General features: G+C 38.1%; 1 protein-coding gene across 5 annotated transcripts in view; it reads left to right on the plus strand.

Annotated features, from left to right (window-relative positions):
• LOC5566573 (ABC transporter G family member 20) overlaps positions 1-24,743 on the plus strand; it is a 161,860-nt gene that overhangs the window by 131,329 nt on the left and 5,788 nt on the right. For all 5 annotated transcript variants that reach the window (XM_021848660.1, XM_021848661.1, XM_021848662.1 and 2 more), the window contains 2 exons: positions 12,002-12,265; positions 23,757-24,698. In XM_021848660.1, coding sequence (XP_021704352.1) covers positions 12,002-12,265; positions 23,757-24,698 — 1,206 coding nt within the window. The remainder of the gene's footprint in view (positions 1-12,001; positions 12,266-23,756; positions 24,699-24,743) is intronic.

Consider the following 24,743-nt stretch of genomic DNA (forward strand, 5'->3'; position numbering starts at 1 on the left):
GCGATGTCTGGTGCATTCTCTTCGACTCATCGGCAGCACACGAGGCTCTTTATGGGTTGCACCACTACACATACATCTTAAACAAGAACCATTTTCTTGCTCTTACCGTTTATGGGTACTGGATCTACCGTAGAAAAATCGAGTGAATTGTATATCTACACACACTTCGTTGTTTCCACTGTTGGAAAAACGACTCAAAATGACATGTCAAATATTCAGCGTACCGACACATTTGTGTGTGATAGCTGTGATATCGATTAGGCGGCATCCACAAATTACGTAACGCTCGAAGGGGGGAGGGGGTAGGCTCGAGCGTTACGACTCATACAAAATTTTAAAAATTTCCATACAAAAAGCGTTACGGAGGGGGGGGGGGAGGGGGTCGAAAATTTCAAATTTTAGCGTTACGTAATAAATGGATGCCGCCTTATGGAACTTCGTACCATCTTATATGTTACTAACCAATTTTCGCACATCTGGTAGACACTCATGAAGTGAAACTGATTTCAGAAGCCTGAATCTTCATTTAATTGTTATTCCCAACCCGCTGTGATAATAAACTATGGGCTGTCATGCATTTTCAGTGCCCCAACCGTATTTCATCACATCTTTTCCTTCCCTGAATGATGAAATAGGTCCAAACATGGCGATGGCATAAATCTCCCAAATGATGGGCAACGTTCCTCTGGAGCCGGCCTTCTGTAATCTGGCATTTTGAACATTCTTACCCTATGCTGTTGCTTCGTCATATTCGCGAACAGGACGACACCAATACTTAACATGGGTACAAGCTGCATTTTGGTACGGGTACAAAAAGATCTGATTCAAAACCCGCTGGTCATCACAGTAGATTCCACTACCTTTCGGACAGCTCCCCCGAATGGAATCCGGGTTTTAGTACCAACCAGCCAAACACTGATGATGAGTTTGCACTTTTGACCGCAATAACACACTGCTCGGAACAACGGGAACTTCAGCTTCGGTTTTGACTGCGCTGCATTTGTCAGTGAGAGAGAGAGGGTGGGACCCCTCAAGATGAACGCTATAAATCTTCGATACGAAGTTTGTTCATCCAGCAGAGTGCCTCAAAGAAAACTTCCCACTAGCAGCCGCTAGTTTCTACGTCTTGGAGTGGGATCTTTCCATGTCCTGCTGCAACTGTCAAGCGAGCTAAAAGTTGACCCATGTGTAGAAATTGTGGCATCGGGAAGCGTTCTTTTTATATTGTCTATTTCGTGTGTGCATTAGGATGGACCATAATTTTCGAACTACAAAAATCTAAAATTAAACCACCTAGATTTGTTCATTTTGATCCCCAGAAACTACTGTGAAAATTTGAGCGAAATCCGTCAACTCTATGAAGAATTTTTAAATCAATATATTTTGGAAGCGTTTTATTTATTCGATTTTTTTCATACAAACTGCAAGAGCTTGCGAATTCCACTCATAAAAAACGGACCACCTTAGTCGCACTCGGCCACGATGACGATGATGCATGGCTCAAAACCAACCGGCGGGATAATGGGGACGAAAAACAGGAATCAAAGTGGTTTAGGAGTAGAACTTTTCCGTTGAAGAATATTCTGAACTCTTCACTCGTTCCGGAGTGGAAGGTGGCTGACATAGTCACTCTTCGGATGAGGTTAGTGTGTGAAACACAATGTTTGCGGAACATTGTTATCTCGGCGCGGGAAACGGAAGTAGCTATCTTCCCAACCCGAGTCGGTGACGAATGGGGCTTGAAGTTTTGGTATCTTATTTGATGTACCTATCATCGAAATGAAGTTTTCCGTTGCATTTTTTATCTGTTGGGGAGCACTGGAAGATAAATTGGGATTCGGGAACTTTAAATGGATGATAGTTTTAGAATGGTGAAATATCACACAAAGTTTATTGCGGATGTGGAAATTTTCTTAAGCCTTCAGCTAGCATTCATTTCGTAGTGAAATCCCTTCTGTTCTGTCAACTTCCTGGTTAGAGGCCATTCATTATATTGTATACTAAACTGAAAACAATGTAGGACAAACTAAAGAACGCATTGACTGTTAACCATTTCCCATGTTTCATCTCAAATCTGGATCTCAACTTATGATACCCTGATTATCTCAAGTATATAAAGCAAAGGGAATAAGGATTTTAATACATTTATGGTATGTGCTGGCAAAGTTTGTGGCATATTCTACTAAACTCTTCGCAGTAATATGTATTTTATACTTTCAAATTCCGCCCAAATTGCTTATCTTTTGACTGATACGCATATTTCGACAAATACGAAAGCATGTGTTATCATATCAGAAGTTAGGAGAAGAAGGAAGTTAAGAAGTAGGCACTTGAGGCATTCCTTAAACCTGCCCCTCTACCGTTTCATTTGTCACTTGCCAAATCATATATATTTTTCTGCAAACTTTGACGTCTTCTGCTTTTAAACTTCCCCAGAGACATTCGAATTACGATGATTAGTGAAAAACTTGAGCTATCGGAAGTCTGCTTTTACATACGTCTCATCATCCATAACGAGGAACTGTGGTGTCGTCAACATCTGGGTAAAGAGTAGGGTGGTTCAAAATTTGAAAATGTTTGAAAATCCAATGTCCCATATTTTTCTTGCCATCCTTACCATAAAAATAGTGGTCTATGAATTATCAGCTTTCTAGGTTGTAATTTACAGGTCGCCCAAAGACAATGTAGGTTTACAGGAAAATTATTATGGAGAAATTTTGGAAAATGTTCCAACACGTTAAGTACAAACTTATTATCCCATAGTTAAAACTAATTCTTCAAACCATAATCAAGAAATTTGCTGAAGAGAGCATTTCAATCCGACGGATAGGAGAAAAGATGTTCATAAGTTTGTTTGCTATTATTTAGCTTCAAATGGGATTATAGCCCTGTAAACATCTACAAAAATTCCAAACAAAATTTACTCAAGAGGGATTTGTTTCATCAGCAACATCCTTCATTAAGGTTTGAAGAATGAGTTTTTACTAAGGGATGATAAGTTTGTACTTACATGAAAGTATTAACGTGTTTGGAATATTTTGCAAAATGTCTTCATAGAACTTTCCATATAAACCTACATCGTCTTTGGGCCACCATCAAATCACCACCGAAAAAACTAAAAACTTCACAGAACACTAATTTTATGGTAAGAAAGATATAAAAGGTTGGATTTTCAAAAAAAAAAAAAAAATTTTGAATCGCCCGAGTGTAGAGCTTTCGTGCACGTGTTTTACCTACCGTATTCTGCCGTTTATCGCGATTAGGCACATATTTAATATTGTACGTTTGTAGTCCTTCTAGTTTTTACGCATCTTGTACGAAAGTTTTGGATAGATTTAATTTCTCCGCCACAACTTGAACTGAACTGTTGGGATTCCTCTTGAAAGCTTGAACTTCCCGTTTGTGATTTTTGACACTATACGGAGATCCACTTATGTCATTTTTTCTTTCCGATCAATGGTCAAACGTTCATGGTACCTATTTAAAACACGACACACCGTAGAATGAACCATTCCCAGCTTTCTGCTGATGGTACGATGAGATAGATCCGGATTCTCGAGGTACTTGCACAAAAATTCTTTGCGTCGACGCTGTTCAATGCACATCTGCTAGGGAAACTTACACAGCGTATTTTTGAACAAATGACACCCAAAATTGCAATAAAAAATACCCAACGGGTAAAAAGTTACAGTCATTAAGAAGTGGTGCAATTTGATTCCGTACACCCTTTACGATAACTGGTCAGTCGAGGACAAGTGCCAAACTCTTTAAAACTTCACAAAATAATGATTGTCGAACAGATTGATTGTAATTTTTTCAAATATGCTAAAATCTCCACAATTTTTTGTAAAGTAAATTCAAATAAGCTTTAAAAAAGAGCACTTTTCAAATGCAGATTTTGAAACATTTTGTGCTAAATGTTTCCCATACAAAGTAAAATGTTCAGAATTTAAATCAAAACGGTATAAAGCCTCAAATGTTTTAGATTCCTACGAAAATATCTCTGGCATGAAGTGTCATACTAATACCTCTTAGTTTGGCAGACGTTTTGCTAATTTTGCTGATCAACAGAAATTCAGTTGTTTAATTTGCAGTCAACTCTCTCTTACTCGACTTTTCGTGTCTCAATATCGAGTTCGAGAACCATACTAAAAGTTGGTTTTCATGGCTACCATGATGGTCCCTTGGATCGCAGTTGCACTGGTTTTGTGTTCTGTAACCACGGTGCTCCCCTGACCGTTATTATCAGAAAAAAATCTCCATCAAATCTGTTCTCACCAGTCGACTTCTATAGCCATGCTGCATGTCTGGGCAAAATTTTAAAAAAATCGTAGGGCCCGTTTTGAAGTTACGCCCTATTGAATGTGAAAGTCCACTAGTTCTAAGGAAATCTGAGATACTTAAACGAGTTTTGATTAGCCGTGATTATCAGAACAAATATAATATTGAAGTTTGAATCAAAGTAGGTTTATATAGTTATTTGTTACTTCTGAGAGGAGTTTTGAATGAGAGGATAGACGAAATTTGGAGCTACGTCCTTTTGGAAGTGTAACCATTGAAAATACTAATTTCCAATAGATTAATTCGGCATTCTTTTAAGCAGGCATTCCGTTAAGCATGTTCAAATGTTTTCAATGACACATTTTGTTCTTATATGTCGCCAAAGTCTTTCACAATTGATTATTTTTTCAAAGGCTCAAGCGCTGTAAGGCATTACGGAGCAATGTTCGTATCATTATTATTATTCATAAAATATTGTAATGGCCCAACTAGCTACCTTGGGCCTTCCCTAACCGACTGGTTAGAGTCCGTGGCTATCAAGCAAAGCCATGCTAGAGGTGATTGGGTTCAATTCCAGGTCCAGGATCTTTTCGCAATAAAAATTTCCTTGACTTCCTTTGGCATAGAGTATGTTTGTACCTGTCACACGATATACGATGCAAAAATGGCAACTTTGGCAAAGAAAGCTCTCAGTTAATAATTTTTGAAGTGCTCATTGAACACTAAGTAGAGAAACAGGCTCTGTCCCAGTTGAAACGTAATGCCAATAAGAAGAAACAGAAGCTACCGGCAATTGCGGCTAATTTTGTACTGCCCCAGAACATAAACTTCAATTGCTGAGTAATGCACAATTGGCAAACTATAGAACTCTAGACCACTGTCAATACTTTTGTGTTCATTTTCACGAACACGTAAGAGCTCTGTATAAATACAATAATTAAAGAATTAAATACATCAATCAGTCCATTCTCATGGTAACTCGTGAAGAGAAAGCCTCAGTACTTGAAATATGCTTAAGAATAATGAGAAACACTCGTTATTATTTGGTTTAATTGAATTTAAAATTATAACACTTTCAGAGCTTTATGCTATATGTCTCCCTAAACTCAAAATCAAACTCTCTTGAGAAGATTCTATACCTTAACTCCGAATTTCATCAACCCGAGTGTCATCACCCTGAACGCACTATTAGACTGAATGCTATTGTTCCGAATATATAATTACCTTGTATGACATTGTCCCGTGATAATGAAATTCGAAGTAATGCCATTCTAGAAACTGGAACTTGCGGAGATGGTCTTCGGGTATTCGGGATAATGGAATTCAATGTCAAGGGGTATGATTTTGAAAAGATATATAACATATGGTTAAAACAGAGTTGTTCATGGATTTTACGTAAATTCCAATTTTGATTACCGGAAAATCGTAAATTGTTCTGTGGCCCTGTTGATAACCTCTTGGACGACATACCAGAATATGGTTTCAATCCTACACAATCTGAAGGATTTCCATGTAAACTTATTTGTTTTCGAGCACAGACTGTGCTTGCGAAGTAAAAAATCATGCTTTTGGAGCCTCACAAAGTTTTCCAAATTGACAAAGAGAAACATATAAAATTAAGCTCTGTAAATACTACAAGTTTGAACTCCATTAAACAAAATAACAGCGGATGTTCTAAACTTTGCATTGTTTTCTTTCATTTTGTATCGCTGCTTTCTATGTTTTTAACTTTATTTTATTCCATACACTGTTATCCATAACCGAAAACTTACCTCGTAAAGTATTCACCAAGCTAGCCAGAATATTGTGCTACAAGAACTAATTTGGTTACATGATAAAATTAGCCCCGTAATGCCTTCAAACACTTGAGCCTATGGAAAATCAGTAAATTGTGAAATACTTTGGCGACATATAAGTGCAATGTGCCATTGAAAACATTTGAATATGCTCAAAAGTGTAAGAATGCCTAATTAAACTATTGGAAATAAGGGTTTTCAATGGTTACGCTTCCAAAAGGACGTAACTCCGAATTTCGTCTTTCTTCTCATTAAAAACTCTTCCCAGAACTTACAAATAACTATATAAACCTACTTTGGTTCAAATTTTAATATTATATCTATCCTGATAATCTCGGCCAATGAAAACTCGTTTGAATACCTCAGATTTGCTTAGAATTAGTGGACTTACACATTCAAAAGGGCGTAACTTCAAAACGGGCCCTACGATTTTTTTAAAATTTTGCCCAGACATGCAACTTAGCTATAGAAATCGACTGGTGAGCACAGATTTGATGGAGATTTTTTTCTGATAATAACGGTCAGGGGAGCACCGTGGTAACTCGATACCTTACTAGCTCGATGGTCCCTTCATTATCGAGTTATGAAGAGTTGACTGTAATATGTTATGGGTCCCACACTATCGAAGAATCACATTATCAAAGACAACTCGTTGTTTGAAACCAAGATTTATTCTGTTAGATCCTTTATGAAGATTTCCATGGAGAGCTTTGCAGAGATATGATATAAAATTTCTATGGAGGCATCTATAACGACGTTTGTGGAGACTTCTATGATGACTTGTGTGGTAACTTAAAGAGTGAGCTTTGTGGAGACTACTGTATTTTTTTTTAATTATAGCCGCTTTAACCACGTTACTGCGTCTGAAATGTTTTTTGTAGTAATTTCTGTGGACACTTCTGTAAAGACTTTCGAGGAGACTATTTGAACATCTTTAGAGCTCTCTACGGAGACATCTATGGAGATCTTTGTAGAGTTCTCCTGTGTTTACCTCTGTGGAGACTACACGGAAGAGCTTTTGTGAAAACTTATATGGAGAATTATGTGCAGATCTTTGTAAAGACTTCTGTGGGAATAAATGTGTCTGAAGCTTATACGACTTACATGATGAAGGAGAATTTCCTTAGCTGAGTGGTTGGAGCCCGCGGATACAAAGCATAGCCATGCTGAAAGTGTCTGGGTTCGATTCCCGGTCGGTCCAGGATCTTTTCGTAATGGAAATTTTTTAACTTTCCTGACTATATAGTATCATCGTACCTGCCACACGATATACGAATGTAAAAATGGCAACGTTGGCAAAGAAAGCTCTCAATTAATAACTGTAGAAGTGCTCATAAATGCACTAAATTGAGAAGCATGCTCTGTCCCAATGAGGACGTCCATGCCAAGAAGAAGAAGAAGAACCACTTTACCTCGTCATTGCGTCTGATATTGCTGTTACAGAAATTTATGTGAACACTTTTGTACAGACCTTTGAGGGGAATTCATCTATGGATCTTTTTGTGAAGACACCTGTGGAAATCTTTGGAGACCTTTGTTAAAAGCTCTGTGTATACTACTCGAAGGAGCTCATGTGAAGACTTATGTTGAGAATTTTATGCAAACTTATGACTTCTGTGGAGATATATGTGTAAACCTCTGAAGCTTTTGCGGCTTATATGAATATCTAGGTGAAAACTTCAGTGTCTTCTACAAAACCTTTGTGGGGACATCTGGGGACACCGCTATGGAGACTTATATGAACAATTCTGTGAAGACCTCTAATGGAACCCCTGCGTAGACCTCTGTGTAGACTTCTGTGGGGACCATTGTAAAGACATCGGAAGAGACGCTTGCAGAGTTCACTGAAGAGATCTCTGTGGAAATCAATGTATTCTTCTATAGACCCTGAACTTGTTGATGACCTGACACAATCGGTGGATCAGAAGATGATTACTGGAGACTTCCAGAAGTTATGTTTTTAGATCTATCAATAGCTTTTGTCACAAATTAATCACAAAACTCTGTTGAAAAAGCTTGACGCGTATAGTTTTCGGGATGTTGCCAATGACCTACTTGGTAGCTACTTACTTGATAGATAAAACAAGTTATAAATGCAGGATATGTAGTCAATATTGTACTATCAACTGTAGCACAGGGCGACAATCTCGATCCCTTGTTGTTATTTATCTATATAAATGACGTCGCAAACCTGCAAATGCTAGGTTAACCCAGATTGATTGCTGATGAAACTGTAATATCCTACAAATGCCATCCTGCTCCCGATCTTTATTGAACTAGTTAATAATTGAATGCCATTTTTCCATACAAAGTGCTCAAGTTTGGGGATTTGTATCTCAGCTTCTGGTTGGCCAAATTGGTTGAAATTTGGATGAAAACTACAAACAACTTGAAGTTTTGTGTATACTGACCTCATTGAATTTCAATAATTTTACAAAGAGTTTCAGAGGGTTGTTCCAAGACAAAAGTGAGTAACCGAGAATTTTTTTTCGATTTAATTAAAAACGATGAGTTGTAAGTAGTTTGTGTGTTCTGCAAGTTTGTGTAACATCCGAAAGTGAACAACTTTGCCGAGGGTTTTATGTCGCTCACAAAGCTGGAGGGATTACATTTTTTTTTATCGGAGGGTACGGTTGTTTTCCCAAATTTATGGAATTATTTTTCCCGACCGACCAATGCTGACCGATCGCAATTTTCCACGGTGCACAGAGGAGCTTTCTTACAAATAAGACCGTTGTAAAACTAATAAGAACATCCTGTTTATGAAGAATGGAGAATTCTTATTTGCCCCAATGGGTCTAGTAAGTAAAAAAGTGCCGCGATCGGTTAGTTCTGTTTGATTCTTCGACCTTGATGCTTGCTCTTGCGCGGGCGAGCGACGAGGGCAGGATCAAACATGTCGCGCGTCGGCCTAGTAAGTGAAAAAGTGCCGTGATCGGTAAGTTTGGTTAGAGTAAGTGAATAAGTGCCACGATCGGTTAGTTATTTTTGATCCTGCTTGCTCCTGGGCAATGCGTCAAGAAAGCCCGAGCAACCACCAGTTCGTTTTTTTCCCTTTTCGGGTCGCGCGCCTATTTTTTATATTTTTTTTTCTGAGTGCTTTTATATAGCCGAGCAAACGAGTGAAGCTGAAAGTGGAATGTGGCTGCTCAGTCAAGGATGACGGATCAATTGGTGAGCTCGTTTCATGCTACTATTTCTAATCTATAAAATTTGTATGACTGCACATTTAATCGTTACAATGGTGGGACGTAACTATGATTTTTCAACAAACTATGGATGGTTCGTCACTGTAGGTGTCGACACAAACTCTTATTCATGAATTATTTATGTTTAACATTTTTTTAGAACACCCCTAATTTACCTTTATTTATGTAATTGAAAAAAAAACTTTGAATGGTTCGACACTATAAGTGTAGACTTGTGAAAGGTTCACTTTATTTAACAAACTTTGGATGGTTCGCCACTGTAAGTGTCGGCATAAGAATAAGAGTGTTCTATGATGTCCCAACCAATCGAGTTTTTTGTTTCATGTCAAATGAGTAAAATATAATAACACATGCTTTCGTCCTGACAGCTGTAGGATTGTTACATTTAGGTATTTGTTCAACAAACTTTGAATGGTTCGTCACCTCAAGTGTCGGCATAATTTTCCTCTGCATAGAAATCGTTCATATCAAATGAAAATATTATATTTACATATAAGCATGTATATATCTCACAAATCATTATTTATGATGGTCTAATCGCTTATCAAAGAGAATCCTGTGACCCAACGATCCTCCCCATTGACAAACATCCTTCCCAGTAACCTTTGTGGAGATGCAGAGGCAAACACGGTCTCCAAATAGCAAAGGTCACACACTAACATTCCTTCCCCCACTTCCACCTGACTGCAAGGACGTGGCCGGCGCCGTTATTGACCCTGTATAAATAGAGGCACTGAATTATGCACATTGAAGAAGATTATGGCCAATCCCAGCCGAACTTCTAGTTGATTCTTTGTGCATTTTCACTGACTTCGGTCAATTACGGAATAGCAACCATTGATATGTGTAGTCAGTCTAAGCTAAGCTAAGCTAAGCTAAATCCGAAAGTGAACAACTTTGCCGAAGTAACTAACCAACCAAAACTTACTGTTTTTAAATTAAGTTACATAATATCTTTGTTACTTACTTTTGTCTATAAACAACCCTCTGAAACTCTTTGTAAAATTATGGAAATTCTATGAGGTCAGTATTTGTGTCTACCACGGCTGTTAAATGTCATGAATTACACGTGACTTTGACATTTGAATTTTGCCAATATTATTGCTCCTAGTGGAAAAAGTCATCGGAAAATGTTTTTCCCGGTGACCTTTTCCGAATTACTATCGGTTGCCAATATTTGCTGTTGCGATATTTCGCATGCAAGGGTGCTATAAGAATTTTGATTTTTCCAAAATTTTGACATTTAACAGCACTGGTGTCTACTACTTCATGTTGTTTGTAGTTCGTCATCCAAATTTCAGCCAATTTGGCCAACCGAAAGATAAGATACAGATCCCCAAACTTGCATTTGATTACTAAGTTTTGTCACCGACTGTATTTCTAACTGACACATTGACCCTTGGCTTCTTCGAAGACCATTATGGAGAATCCCTACTTACTTGTACTGTATGTACATTTGAATGATGGAAAAAATCGTAATTTTAAAGACTCCAGCATTGTTAGTTTTAACTCTATTATTAACATAAAAGCAGTAATGAAAAAAATCTTGACTGTGACCATTGCCATTCTTTAACATTATCGCCAAAAGCTGGAAACAACCTGGAAAAAATAGAGCAAGTAATTAAAGGCGGACAACAGAATATTATCTCAATCTTAAATTACGTAAGTTAACTTTTTTTTTAAAGCGTAAAGCACCGTATTGAACAGGCCGAACACTTTAAACGCATAACACCATGCAAACGCACTCGTATGGAACAGATTCATAAACAATTTCATTTCCCACTTTACGGAAAACCTATTTCCCGAAGGTGCTCACCACCATCGAACAACGGCCCAAGCACATCGTTCAAATGCAGGTTGAAAATAAAATAAAATCACCACGAATATTAAACATGCACATTTAAATTTTGTTTATTGCTTTCGGGCACACAAACGCTCTCACACATACCACACCGCTCCGTGCGCTACCGTTTATGGTCACTATTGCCCCCATTTTATTGCCATAGTTTTACGAGAGAAAATTTCAGTACGATTGCCGCGTACACTCGGCAACGGCAACGTAACAATAACAGGGAGGTTCACCGTCTCTGCGCTATTGACGGCAGCGGCAGAGAAATGGGCAATAAACGAATCAGCTGCCAAGTTTTCTCCCAATTTCCAAATGATAAACAAACAATCCATTCGAACGGTGACACTGTGGAACGAGTGTTTGTTCACAAGCCTCAAAGTATTTCTAAATAGTTACTCAATGAATCTAATGTCGTTTTCAAAAATTTAATAGCACATCAAGTTTTATATTGACTATTGAATATGCATTATATATCGAATTCAGCCAACTTGTATGCAAGCTTACCAGCTTGTTTGGTAGTTTATTTGCTTAATTTAATGCAAAAGCCAGTTTTGATTTTGTAAAGAATACTTATCAATATTTTCGGTTCAGGATTATACTAAAACTTTGATAAATCATGGTTTTAATTTGACTTGAACAATAATAAAACCGGAATTTTATACAACTTCGTCTGCAGGTCAAAACCGTGACATTCTGGTAAATTCCTGGAAGCAGCATCAGATTCAAGAATCAAAAATCTATATTAGAAGCAAATTGTTGGATCCTTGAGACACGCAAAAATGTTATTTTTGTTGCGCTGTGTAATCTGAATACTTTCCCCGTGCTCAACGTAACTAACCAATGCTCCCCCCTCTTTCCCATTTCAGAACCATGGACGTTGAATCGGAGGGCGTCCAGCCGGTGAGTGGCACCGGAAACGGCCACTCGGCCACCATCACCACAATCGACACCGACGACACACATCAGGAACTGGCCGCCCGAAGACGGATGTTCATGTCACAGCCCTCGACGGTGGCCATCCGGAGGCAGCAGGCAGTCTGCGTACGGCGGGCACACAAAATCTACGGCACCAAAAAGAACCCGAACGTCATCCTGGATGGGCTGAACATGACCGTGCAGAAAGGATCGATGTAAGTGGAAGAATGTGGTTTACATCTGAGTTCAATTATTCAATTCAATATTCACATTCGTATATCGTGCAGCAGGAGCGTGATACTCTATGCCCAGGAAAGTCAAGGAAGTTTCCATTACGAAAAGTTCCTGGACTGAACGGGATTCGAACCCAGGTATTGCTTTATAGCCACGGACTCACTAATCACTAGGCTTCCTTTGCCTGGTAATGGCTACAAAAAGGGGAATCGTATCTTTTTCTCATTTTTTCAATTCACTTCTGCAGGAGAGTTTTTTCAAAGCTACTGAGTCACTATGAATTGTATTAATGTGATCCATATTGTAACAGTTCTGCCGAGAAAAAAAAATCCATGCAAAGCAAGTTATGGAAGTGCATAAATTTCTTATCTGATCGAGAAAACTTATCGTTGTTATCCCGTTTAACGACTTACAACTAATTTTGTGCTAGGTCTGAATTCCATCAATCATACACATCGAAGAAAATCGTTTGCATTTGATTACGCATTATATATAATAACATATTTATCAGCAATTTATAATTTATGTCGCTTTGGCTACGAATCCTAGGGGCCTAATTCGCTAAAGCGGTAAACGCGTAGATATTCAACAAGACCATTCTGAAGGTTATGTTTCGTGTTGTAAATTTTCTCGACTTCCTAGGGTATAGATTATCTCCGAGCTTGCCGCACGAATAAGAAATGCAAAAACGATCGATACGCATAAAAATCTTTCAGTAAATAACTATAAAAGTGCTCACAAGAAAGGGAAGCTGAAAAGCAGGTTCTGTTTCAGTAGCGACGTAATACTAGAATGAAAAAGAAATCTTCTAGTCATTATCTTGCCAATAGGGCCATGAAACCAATCCTGGACACCACACTGATATTGCTGTTTGGTTGCTGATTATCTTGCTTAAGTGTAAATACTTCTGCTGGAACATCAAAATATCAGCAAGAACGACAAACGAGTTTGACACCCACTTATGTGGCAGAAAGCCTGCTCTTTAATGTATGGCAAAGATCTGTTAACGTATCGGAATTACGATTTTGACATTGCCTGTGCCAGCCATAAAACCATTCAAGTTCACTTTGTCCTTCAGTGATGTATTGAACTGTTTCGGTTGTGTATTGTACACTCAGGAAAATGGACTACCGATAAACATAGAAACCCCTTATGAAAATTCGCCAAAAAAAATCGGGTTGAAATTCATAAATTTGCCTTATGAAACCAAAATTTGAAAACAAAAATAGTTTTCGCGGCAACCTGGAATCGAAACAAAGGACTTTGCGATCGACAGGCTCGTACGTACACCCCACGCCTATCGACGCCTTGATATGGATTGATGCTAAAACGATACATAAAGCGTTCGTATTGCGATGATCGTTCCATCTCTCATAAGGCCGGGGTTTCGTAGCCGTGTGATTAGTGTCATCGAGGCATTTAGCCGCATCGTGCTAAGGAGTGTGGGTTCGATTCCCACTTCAGGCCGAAAACTTTTCGAGAGGAATGTTTTCCGACTGTGCCACTGGGCGTTGCATGCTAGTCCGTTGTCTAGTGTGGTGCTTTTTTCAAAGGGCAAACAACCCACTGGAAGCAATTAACGTGTAGTGTCTTTGTTAAGGCAAAATGTATGAATTTCGATAGTCCAGTTCGCTGCGTGTAAGAATATGTAAGATGGATCACGTTGTCATGAATGGAACAAATTTGAGCTACATGCATCATGTTTTGAATACTGAAATTATTTATTGAAATTAGAATTTAAATTTTAAATTTGATCAAATTTACATTTTTATAATTCTTCTTAATTAATTTGAATTAATAAACGATTTACAGTACCTTTTCTAATATTTTAAAGCATATTAAGGGATTAATGTGGTTCAAATATCAAAAATGTTTGAAAACGGCACCTCGCATATGCTTCATACAATTCGTATGGTAAAAATTGGATTCTATGAGCATTTTAATCGTTTCAGTGTGGAATAAACATGACCAGTGAATCAATTGTCACCCAATCCGCAGCAACAAAGACATTGTCATCTCTATTCTTGTCGCAACAATATTATTCCGCAATAACAGTTTATCACCACTTGAACAGAATGTGACAATGATCGATCACCTCGTGCTCAACGATTTTCTGGGCTTCGCATTGCAATTATCCAGAACTTTCTCCGTGTTGGCAAACATTGGCACATTATTGAACAGCATCCGTAAAAAAATGGTTTTGTGTTCAAAATAACTGATTGATTGCGAGTTGAAAAGGTTGCAACAATGTTACGCCCTGTGATTGTCATGACAATTTTGCTTTTGATTTTGTCCCAATCCGCAACAGTTGGGATAAACGGTTATGAGCGAGCTTGCTTTGTTGTTTATTGTTTATCTGTTTTGATGACAATTTGATTCACTGAATATGACCCAAAGACGTAGAAGATTGGCATGGAAATTTATTTGAATAAACTAGAACAATTCTTCCAATGCCAGTAGAACTAAGTATCACATCCCTGAGCTATGATGAAAAAAGTTGCTAAACGAACAATTTCTTTTTGAGCAAGTTTGTTTGTCTTCCAGACCTTTAATGGAATCCCTCAAAGAATTTAATAGTAACAATCAAATTGATAAATACCATCAGTTGAATTGGGTTGCTCTCTTCAACAATTTTATTTATTGTGGTGTAAAAATGAGTTAAAATTAATCATTCGTACTAACCGGACATTGCAGGATTCGTCCTTATTTGATTGAGAAGCACGATCAAAGCAAACGAAGAAAATTGTGTTCTGTAGCGTTCCACGATCGGCAATATATCGCAAGTTGTAACAAGCTTGATAAATAAGAGCAGCGAACGAGAGCCCCAAGTGTTCCAAAGAGAGAGCATTGATTAAGTCCATTTTTCTCGCTTGTTTATCATTGGGGGTAGGTGTTTTATTTTACTGGCACCATAAACAATCCCCAAACTTCCGGTAGCAATGGTGTCCCCAAAGTTTGGAGCTTGTTAAGAGAGGTTTTATCATGCACTGTTATACCCCTCCCCACCCCCTGACCTAATCAGAGCTGTAACCGTATAGGAAAAACCCATGATGATTATTGTGATCATTATCATGATTATTGTAAAGCGCGCTAAGTGAGAGATTCTCTCAATTTTCTCAGGATTCAATCCCTACATAAATCTACATTGTCATTAGGACACTTTTAACCCGTAGGCTGCGAGGCTGACATACAAATTGCTCGTATTTGAGCATAACTCAATATTTTTCAATGAAATTTTGAGGTTTGCTTCACTATTAGTTGTAGTTTCATGAGTAATGAGAAAATTTACATTCGGAGTATTGTTGACAAAGCTATTCCAGAACATTTCTGGGTCAGGTAGGGTAAAAATCACATAAACTTCCTTTTCGAGCTCATTTATCGTTTGGAAACGAAACGTGTTCATACAAAAAGTGTTAATCAGTTACTTGTAATGAGTTACGATGAGGGTTTTGAAATGTTCTATTAACCTAGAACAATGTTTAGGCCCCCAGAACATTCTGAAGTTTCGACTATAACCTACACAGATTCATAAATTATGTGAGGTAATTGATGTCTACGTTTAGTGGGTTACAGCACTCATTAAGCCTTATCAGACGTCTCCACAAATTTTACCAAGATATTGGATATTGGAAGCCATCCAAATTGTCCTGAAGTTCAGTTCCTTTTGATCTACCAAACCTACTACAGTCTATACTCACTCAATTCTCGTGAAACATTCTTATTCCTATCCATAAAACTTCATATGGCTATTAAAGTGTACTGCCGTTATGCATAATTGCCCCTTGCCCCAAAATATGCAACCAAGAAAAACGCGTAAAAGAATATAGCATATTCGTGTGTCAATTTGGCCAGGATTGTGATGAATCTAAATAAAATTGTTGCAATAGTATGGAGTATAGCATGTTCAATAGAATAAAGAGTTTGTATTATGGTAAAAAAGTAAACTTCGCTAAAAAAAAAATCAAGGTGGAACTGTTATGCAGATGAAAACGGCATGCTGAGATGATCATTCAATTACTTTCAGAGCAACACTGCTGTTTGCTGTAGAACATAGTAGCCTGGATTACTTTGATCTATTCTACCACCCGCCAGGAGCATCATTGTTGCCTGCCGAGTAGTTGGTTGGGCATGCAAATGCAAACCCAGTTTATGATTAAGAAGAGCAATTTATTCTATCAAAATGTGGTCCTATCAATTGTAGATGAAAGGATTTCACATGAGCAGAGGTTGCTAATTTTTCCATAAAATATTACGTCGAAGAGATAGAGGCCTGAACACAAAAAGTTGGCGTTTTTCATAGTAATCTCCTTATAAACTTCAAATGGCTTGTTCACAGTCAAATTTCTTCCGAATCATTTCAAATTTTGGAAGGATGCAATTTAGCCATGAACTTGAAATGAAAGTGGTTGCTGATTCATTAAGTTGGGTTTCCTCAGTACTCCCTGTGACAAAATCGGAATAACTATGATTTTCAAATCAATGATCGATGCACTTCTGTACGTATGTAGGGTAGCTGGAAATTCAAAATATAAAAAAAACAATGGTTTGTGAGGGATATTGTTGAAATCAGTATCGAGGGAAAGTTGACCGTACGTTGAAATTTATAGATGAATAAAAATAAGTAGGTAATTGAACAACAGTTTGTTGAGCTGAGATTGCCTCAGAACGATTTGTTCAATTCTTACTCAACAAAAATGTTTGTTGGGTTGAGAACTAGATTGGGATCCATTTGAATTATAGCCACTTATCTTACCATCTGCTCCACCTCAGACTGTATGAACTATACTCAAACCAAGAGAATAATTTATCTACTTGTCTGAATAACGGCTATATTAGTTTTGATTATTGGTTGTATTGTGGCTAGAAAAGCGATATCAACGCTATGCGTAAGCTCTTGAGTCAGCAGTCATGTGATTTGTATTTTCTGAACAATATCTTAGATAATTTCCGAAATTGCTGTTAAATTGTCGCATGTTGTTGTTTTAATTTTCAAACACCTAATAAATACCCAATTCAAGAGTCTGTGTTCTGTCAAAATTGTGTTTTAAGGTTAGTATAAAACGAAGCCAAAGTTTGAATTTTCAAGTTCACAAATTTAGAGAATTTGACAACCGTTCGCTTTGAAAATTTGATGAATTGGTTGCATTCTGGTGATGATTCTATACCATCGCCCCGAATGCCATTGTCCAGAATGCCACTACCCCGAACGTACCATTACCCCGAATGCCGTTTTCCAGAATGTACAAATACCTCGAATGACATTATTACGTGAAACTGGAATTCGGGGAAATGACATTCGGGGTATTTGGTCGATCAGAAAGAACATGTCGAAAGACAAAACGTCGAATCACAAAACGCTGAAAGGACAAAAATTCGAAAACAGTAAAATTTCAACAGCGATTCGCAATTGGTTTTCCAGATTTATTTTTTCCCATCGTGTTCGATGAAATGTGCGTTTGGCGCATAGTGAATTATTCATTCTTCCAATAAAATCTCGTTTTCTTCCATTTCTCTCTATTTGACTATTTGTTCTTTCGACGTTTTGACATTTGACGTTTTGGAACTCTACGTTTTGTCTTTCGACTTTTTGTCACTCAACCCATTTAATGAAGAAAAATTCTGTTAATAATCAAACGAACAAAATTTTAAGCACAGAGCGTTGCTTGGTTCTCTGAATAAGAGTGTTGAATAATCTCTTCTTCATGTTAGTGTTCAGCTGTCACCGTGTTCACCCTTGTTTATAATAATTCAGCCACTGTTCAGAAAGTGCTCACTGTTCAGCAGTGAATCAAATTGTCATCGAAACAGATCGTTCGTCTCGACTCTGGTGGATTAGGATACAATCCCAAGAAAAAATATCATGACAAACACAGGGGGCAATATTGTTGCAACCTTGTAAACTCGTGGTTAGTGTCACTTATTTTAAACACAAAACCAAATTTGTTTTATGGTTGTCATTCGATAACGTAGCAATATTTACCAACATGGAGAATGTTCTCGGAAATTGCGATGCAAAGCCTAGAAATTCGCTACGCACATGGTGAACGATCATTGTCATATTCTGTTCAAGTTGTGATAAACTGTGATTGCGGAATAAGATTGTTGCAACAAGAACAGGAGATGAAAATCTCGCATAACCTGTGATCTCGCCCTAAGAGCCATTGGTAACCGAGTGTGTAGCTTGTGGTTGACAAGCAAACGAATGGAATATATGTACACGTTCTTCAACAATGCTATGATGAAGAAAAATCCTCTTCTATCTCCTAGTGGTGAAAGTTTTCATCCTGGGCTATTTATTTGCTTAGAAACAAGGAGCTACACACTCGGTTACCAATAGCTTTTAGGGCGAGATCACAAGTTATGCGTGAAATGTCATTGTTGTTGCGTGTTGGTAACAAATGATTCACTGGTAGTCGGGATTTTAGCATATAGAAAGATTCAGAAACTCTCCACCCTTACCTACATATTATATTTAACAATCTGGTCCACGACTTCGGTAAGCATTTCCAGATAAACATCCATATACCCATAATGGTGAAAGCATCGATTCGAAATTTCCCGGTACTTTGATCAAAATGCACTGGCGTTATATCTCTCACCAATTTCCAGACTTTCTAATCTATCCACTTGATTATCATATAGACTCAGTGCATCAAACTTTGATCATGCACGTATAATCGATAGCATTGAAACGTGCATCCACATTCCGGTCTTTTAGAGAATGAAAATTTCCTATCGCTCAATTTGGGACGGAAGTTTGAACCCACCAACCGTGGCCCAAAGCTATGAACCGTGGTCCAAACTATGAAATTTGTAAATTATTTTCCTGATATTTTTCTGAGCTTCTTAAGGTGAAGATGAATCGAAGACAAACCTCAAATTTTCAAGAGCACGAATCTGAAGAATCGAACACTCGTTTGAGCTGAAAACTTAATCGATTGGTCACTAGCTGGTGCTGACCAATCGATTAAGTTTTCAGCTCAAACGAGTGTTCGATTCTTCAGATTTGTGTTGTGAAGGTTTGGCTTTGATTAATCTTCACCTTAAGTATTGAATATCAATTCTACAATGTTTTAGATCGATTGGTGAATATTCTATTTTTAACGTCATGTGAACTGTTGAGATATCTTAATTTCCAAAATTTGTGGATATTGTCCTTTGAGTTCGCTGTTTTTGTTCCAATTGATTCCGAATGCAAATTTTTGAGCCAACATATGAAAATTTGCATTTTTTGTAAAACAGTTCATAAGACCATCAGATTGTTTTAGAGTAAGCATTTTTTGTCAACATCAGTTGCCAAATAAATTCAGAAACGACCTAGAAACGACGATAGAAGCTAGAAACTAGAAGCCAAATGCTAGAAGATAGAAGCTAGAAGCTAGAAGATAGAAGCTAGAAAATAGAAGCTAGAAGATAGAAGCTAGAAGCTAGAAGATAGAAACTAGAAAGCTAGATAGAAGCTAGAAGCTAGAAACTAGAAGATAGAAGCTAGAAGATATAAGATGGAAGCTAGAAGCTAGAAACTAGGAAGCTATATAGAAGCTAGAAGATAGAAGCTAGAAGCTAGAAGCTAGAAGTTAGAAGCTAGAAGCAAGAAGATAGAAGCTAGATAGAAGCTAGGATAGAAGCTAGAAAGAAACTAGAAGCTAGAAGCTAGAATAAAGAAGCTAGAAGCTAGAAGCTAGAACTTAGAAGCAAGAAGCTAGAAGCTAGAAGATAGAAGCTAGAAACTATAAGTTAGAAGCTAGAAGCTACAAGCTAGAAGCTAGAAGATATAAACTAGAAGATAGAAGATAGAAGCTAGAAGCTAGAAGATAGAGAAGCTAGAAGCTAGAAGCTAGAAGCTAGAATCTAGAAGCTAGAAGATAGAGAAGCTAGAAGCTCGAAGCTAGAAGCTAGAAGCTAGAAGCTAGAAGTTAGAAGCTAGAAGTTAGAAGCTAGATGCTAGAAGCTGGAAGCTAGAAGCTAGAAGCAAGAAGCTAGAAGATAGAAGCTAGATACTATAAGTTAGAAGCTAGAAGATAGAAGCTAGAAACTATAAGTTAGAAGCTAGAAGCTAGAAGCTACAAGCTAGAAGCTAGAAGATAGAAACTAGAAGATAGAAGCTAGAAGCTAGAAGATAGAAATTAGAAGCTAGAAGCTAGAAGCTAGAAGATAGAAGCTAGAAAGCTAGATAGAAGATAGAAGCTAGAAGCTAGAAGCTAGAAGCTAGAAGCTAGTAGATAGAAGCTAGAAAGCTAGATAGAAGATAGAAGCTAGAAAGCTAGATAGAAGATAGAAACTAGGAAGCTAGATAGAAACTAGGGGGCTCTATATAAGCTATAAGATAGAAGCTAGAAGCTAGAAACTAGGAAGCTATATAGAAGCTAGAAGATAGAAGCTAGAAACTATAAGTTAGAAGCTAGAAGCTACAAGCTAGAAGCTAGAAGATATAAACTAGAAGATAGAAGATAGAAGCTAGAAGCTAGAAGATAGAGAAGCTAGAAGCTAGAAGCTAGAAGCTAGAATCTAGAAGCTAGAAGATAGAGAAGCTAGAAGCTAGAAGCTAGAAGCTAGAAGCTAGAAGCTAGAAGTTAGAAGCTAGAAGTTAGAAGCTAGATGCTAGAAGCTGGAAGCTAGAAGCTAGAAGCAAGAAGCTAGAAGATAGAAGCTAGATACTATAAGTTAGAAGCTAGAAGATAGAAGCTAGAAACTATAAGTTAGAAGCTAGAAGCTAGAAGCTACAAGCTAGAAGCTAGAAGATAGAAACTAGAAGATAGAAGCTAGAAGCTAGAAGATAGAAATTAGAAGCTAGAAGCTAGAAGCTAGAAGATAGAAGCTAGAAAGCTAGATAGAAGATAGAAGCTAGAAGCTAGAAGCTAGAAGCTAGAAGCTAGTAGATAGAAGCTAGAAAGCTAGATAGAAGATAGAAGCTAGAAAGCTAGATAGAAGATAGAAACTAGGAAGCTAGATAGAAACTAGGGGGCTCTATATAAGCTATAAGATAGAAGCTAGAAGCTAGAAACTAGGAAGCTATATAGAAGCTAGAAGACAGAAGCCAGAAGCTAGAAGATAGAAGCTATGAGCTAGAAGCTAGAAGTTAGAAGCTAGAAGATAGAAGCTAGATACTATAAGCTAGAAGCTAGAAGCTACAAGCTAGAAGCTAGAAGATATAAATTAGAAGATAGAAGATAGAAGCTAGAAGCTAGAAGATAGAAGCTAGAAGCTAGAAGTTTGAAGCAAGAAGCTAGAGGCTAGGAGTTGGAAGCTAAAAGCTAGAAGTTAGAAGCTAGAAGCTAAAAGCTTGAAGCAAGAAGCTAGAAGCTAGACGCTAGAAACTAGAAGTTAGAAGCTAGAAGCTAGAAGATAGTAGGTAGGAGCAAGAAGATAGAAGATAGAAGGAAGAAGATAGAAGATAGATTGATTCTACTATATGTACCGAAAATATCGATATTTTTCTAGCAATCATCTCCATCGAACTGCCTTCAAAAGTTAAATTTCCAATAAAGCCTGTCCACGATAAATTTCGGACACTTTTTTTTCGGTGTAGGTTTTGAATTATTTCACGGATTGCTGAAACGTTTCACTTATATGACAGCTGAAACTCTCCACTTTATTTCGTGGTACAACATGTTTACATTATCGTAACATTCACTGAAATGGCGTCCAATCAAGTGGAAGTGCGCAAACGCATTTTGTTTGAACGGCAGCAAAATCCGAATTTATCGGTACGCGATCTTGCCAAAAAACTAAAGCTACCGAAAAGTACGGTATTTAGTGTTTGCAAATCATTTGACCAGCGCTTGACTGTGGATTGGAAGGTTGGAAGTGGAACAAATCGAAAAGTATGCTCCCGACAAATGGATAAGAAGGTGGTAGCCATTATTGAGAAAAATCCCAATCTTTCTGTGCGAAATGTGGCTCGCAAAGTTGGGAAGTCAAAATCATACATACAAAAAGTGAAGCAGAGGCAAGAACTATAACTCTATATAAGATATAACTCTTTTATTCTGAAATAAACAATTGTTTTTGTTGAATTATGAATAACTTTTTTTTGCTGCCATTATTTGGGTGTTCGAAATTTAACGTGGACAGGCTTTAAATAACGATTTTTTAACAATTTTATTGAGATTTGTTCTTTTCACCAACATTTGTATGGAACGTGGCCACTGTGCGTCTGTCCGAATACGTGTGTGTATCAGATTATTCCAACTGACCGCAAATATTATCCACCGAAATTGCGGCTTCAGGTGTACATCAAAGCTTTGCTTTGGACGGAAGCATTTGGGAGTGCACCGAGAAAAGCTGTCGTATTATTAATCCGTCTGAACAGTGATATTATGGGTAAGCAAAGAACAACAGACTTACCACTATGTTTTAAGCAATTAATTCAAAAATTTAATAAGTGCCTGTGGCGATTTTGACATCTATAATAGGACTGTTCAAATTACAAAAATGTTTGAAAACCTTATCTTCCGTATCTTTCTTTATCATGAAGATTCATGATAAAAATAGATTTCTGTCAAATTTACGCTTTCTTTTGAATTTGGTGGTGATTTAAAGGTTGTTCAAAGTTTATGTAGAAATTTAGAAAAGTTTAATGAACATCTACAAAAATCCCCTATAAATTGATTTGATAATTAATTTGTTGATTCGGCTGCTTCCAACTTAAAAGCCCGAGTAATAGGGCTTATTGATGTATTTGAGCATTAATGTGAATATGACATTTCAACCAGTGATTGATGTATGATTTATGTTTTGGAGAAAAAAATTTAATATAAACCGTTAACGTCTTTGGGACAACCTTAAATCCACACCAAAATGGCTGAACATTTGACAGGATTCCATTTTCAACTCCATGTACCTATGGGAGCTGGAATGTTCAAACTTTTTGTTGTTTGAACCACCCTAATTAACACCCTAACCCCATCTGGAGATTCCTTGATGAAAATCAGTATTTGCTATGAAGGGAGACAATGTGTTCATGACGAAGATTTTTTTTATCGCGAATTCACCCAAGCGTTATCATCAGTTTGTCTGTGAGATGAAAGTGTGATGTTCGGATTTCCTAAGTGCTTAGACAGGAAAATGCGGAAAAGTCAAAAGAAGAGATTCAAATATCCGTAATTTTCGAAAACTTATCCGGCGTGAATAGTCGACGATAGCTATGTGTTTAATGTAGCCACTAAGGCAACTTATTGTTACATGCTTATTCAGTAGCGCCAAGCTCTGCTGTGTATTGCTTGTAAAAAAAAACGGGAGAATAAGCGTAAGTCCCAGGATATAATGAAATTTTAAACGAATTAAAAAGTGCATGTTGCGCTCTACACTTGCATTTTTATTTCAAACAAATTGATACCATAGAGTAAGAGCGCTCTCTGATCGGAACAGTTTTATGCCATGCAATTGCATTTATTTAAATTAACTTCCAATTCAATTTTACTTGTTTTCCAATTTCGCCAAAGTTAATTACCTTTCTCCATCCCGTTCCAGTTATGGCCTGCTGGGAGCATCCGGATGTGGCAAAACCACCCTCCTGTCCTGTATCGTCGGTCGACGACGGTTGAACTCCGGAGAAATTTGGGTTCTCGGTGGTCGGCCTGGATCCCGTGGTTCGGGAGTGCCCGGACCTCGCATCGGCTACATGCCCCAGGAATTGGCCCTGTACGGAGAGTTTACCATTCGGGAAACGTTGATCTACTTCGGCTGGATCTGCGGCATGACTGCCGAACAGGTGGACGAGAAAACCGATTTCTTGCTCAAACTCCTTCAGCTACCGAACGCCTCAAGGTTCGTGAAGAACCTTTCCGGTGGACAGATGCGGCGAATGAGTCTGGCGGCTGCTTTGCTGCACTCTCCGGAGCTTTTGATCCTGGATGAACCCACCGTCGGAGTAGATCCAGTGTTGCGACAGAGCATATGGGACCACTTGGTGGAAATAGTTAAGAACGGAAACACAACAGTGATCATCACCACTCACTACATCGAAGAAACTCGACAAGCCCACGTGATTGGCTTGATGCGAGGTGGAAAGTTCCTTGCCGAGGAGTCACCCGCCGAATTGCTAGCCCAGTACCATGCCGAATCGCTGGAGGATGTCTTCCTGAAGCTGTCCGTCATGCAGAACATGGGCAAACGGCGTCGGTCATCGATTGCCCAGGAAGTTGTGGAAAACATCAGAGTGCCGGCAATATCTAATCCAGCTCTGGATTTGTCCCCAGAGGAAGATCATGGTGAAATCTCCGGCGAGTTCGGCGACAATATCTCAATGTCCTCTCGTGGTCCCGATTCGATCACACCGGAAATACAAGCTCCTCCGCTTCCTCCGGAAGAAGATACCAAAGCACCCTTCATAGAGTACTTTAAGTTTGTCAAGCCGAATCACATGCGAGCCCTGATCTGGAAGAACTTCTTGTGGATGTGGAGAAATGTTGGGTGAGTTTCGGTGAAGTTTCTTGCAATTTCAAACTTCCTTAACGA

This window comes from Aedes aegypti, chromosome 3 (assembly GCF_002204515.2).
Source record: "Aedes aegypti strain LVP_AGWG chromosome 3, AaegL5.0 Primary Assembly, whole genome shotgun sequence".
Classification (NCBI taxonomy): Eukaryota; Metazoa; Arthropoda; class Insecta; order Diptera; family Culicidae; genus Aedes; species Aedes aegypti.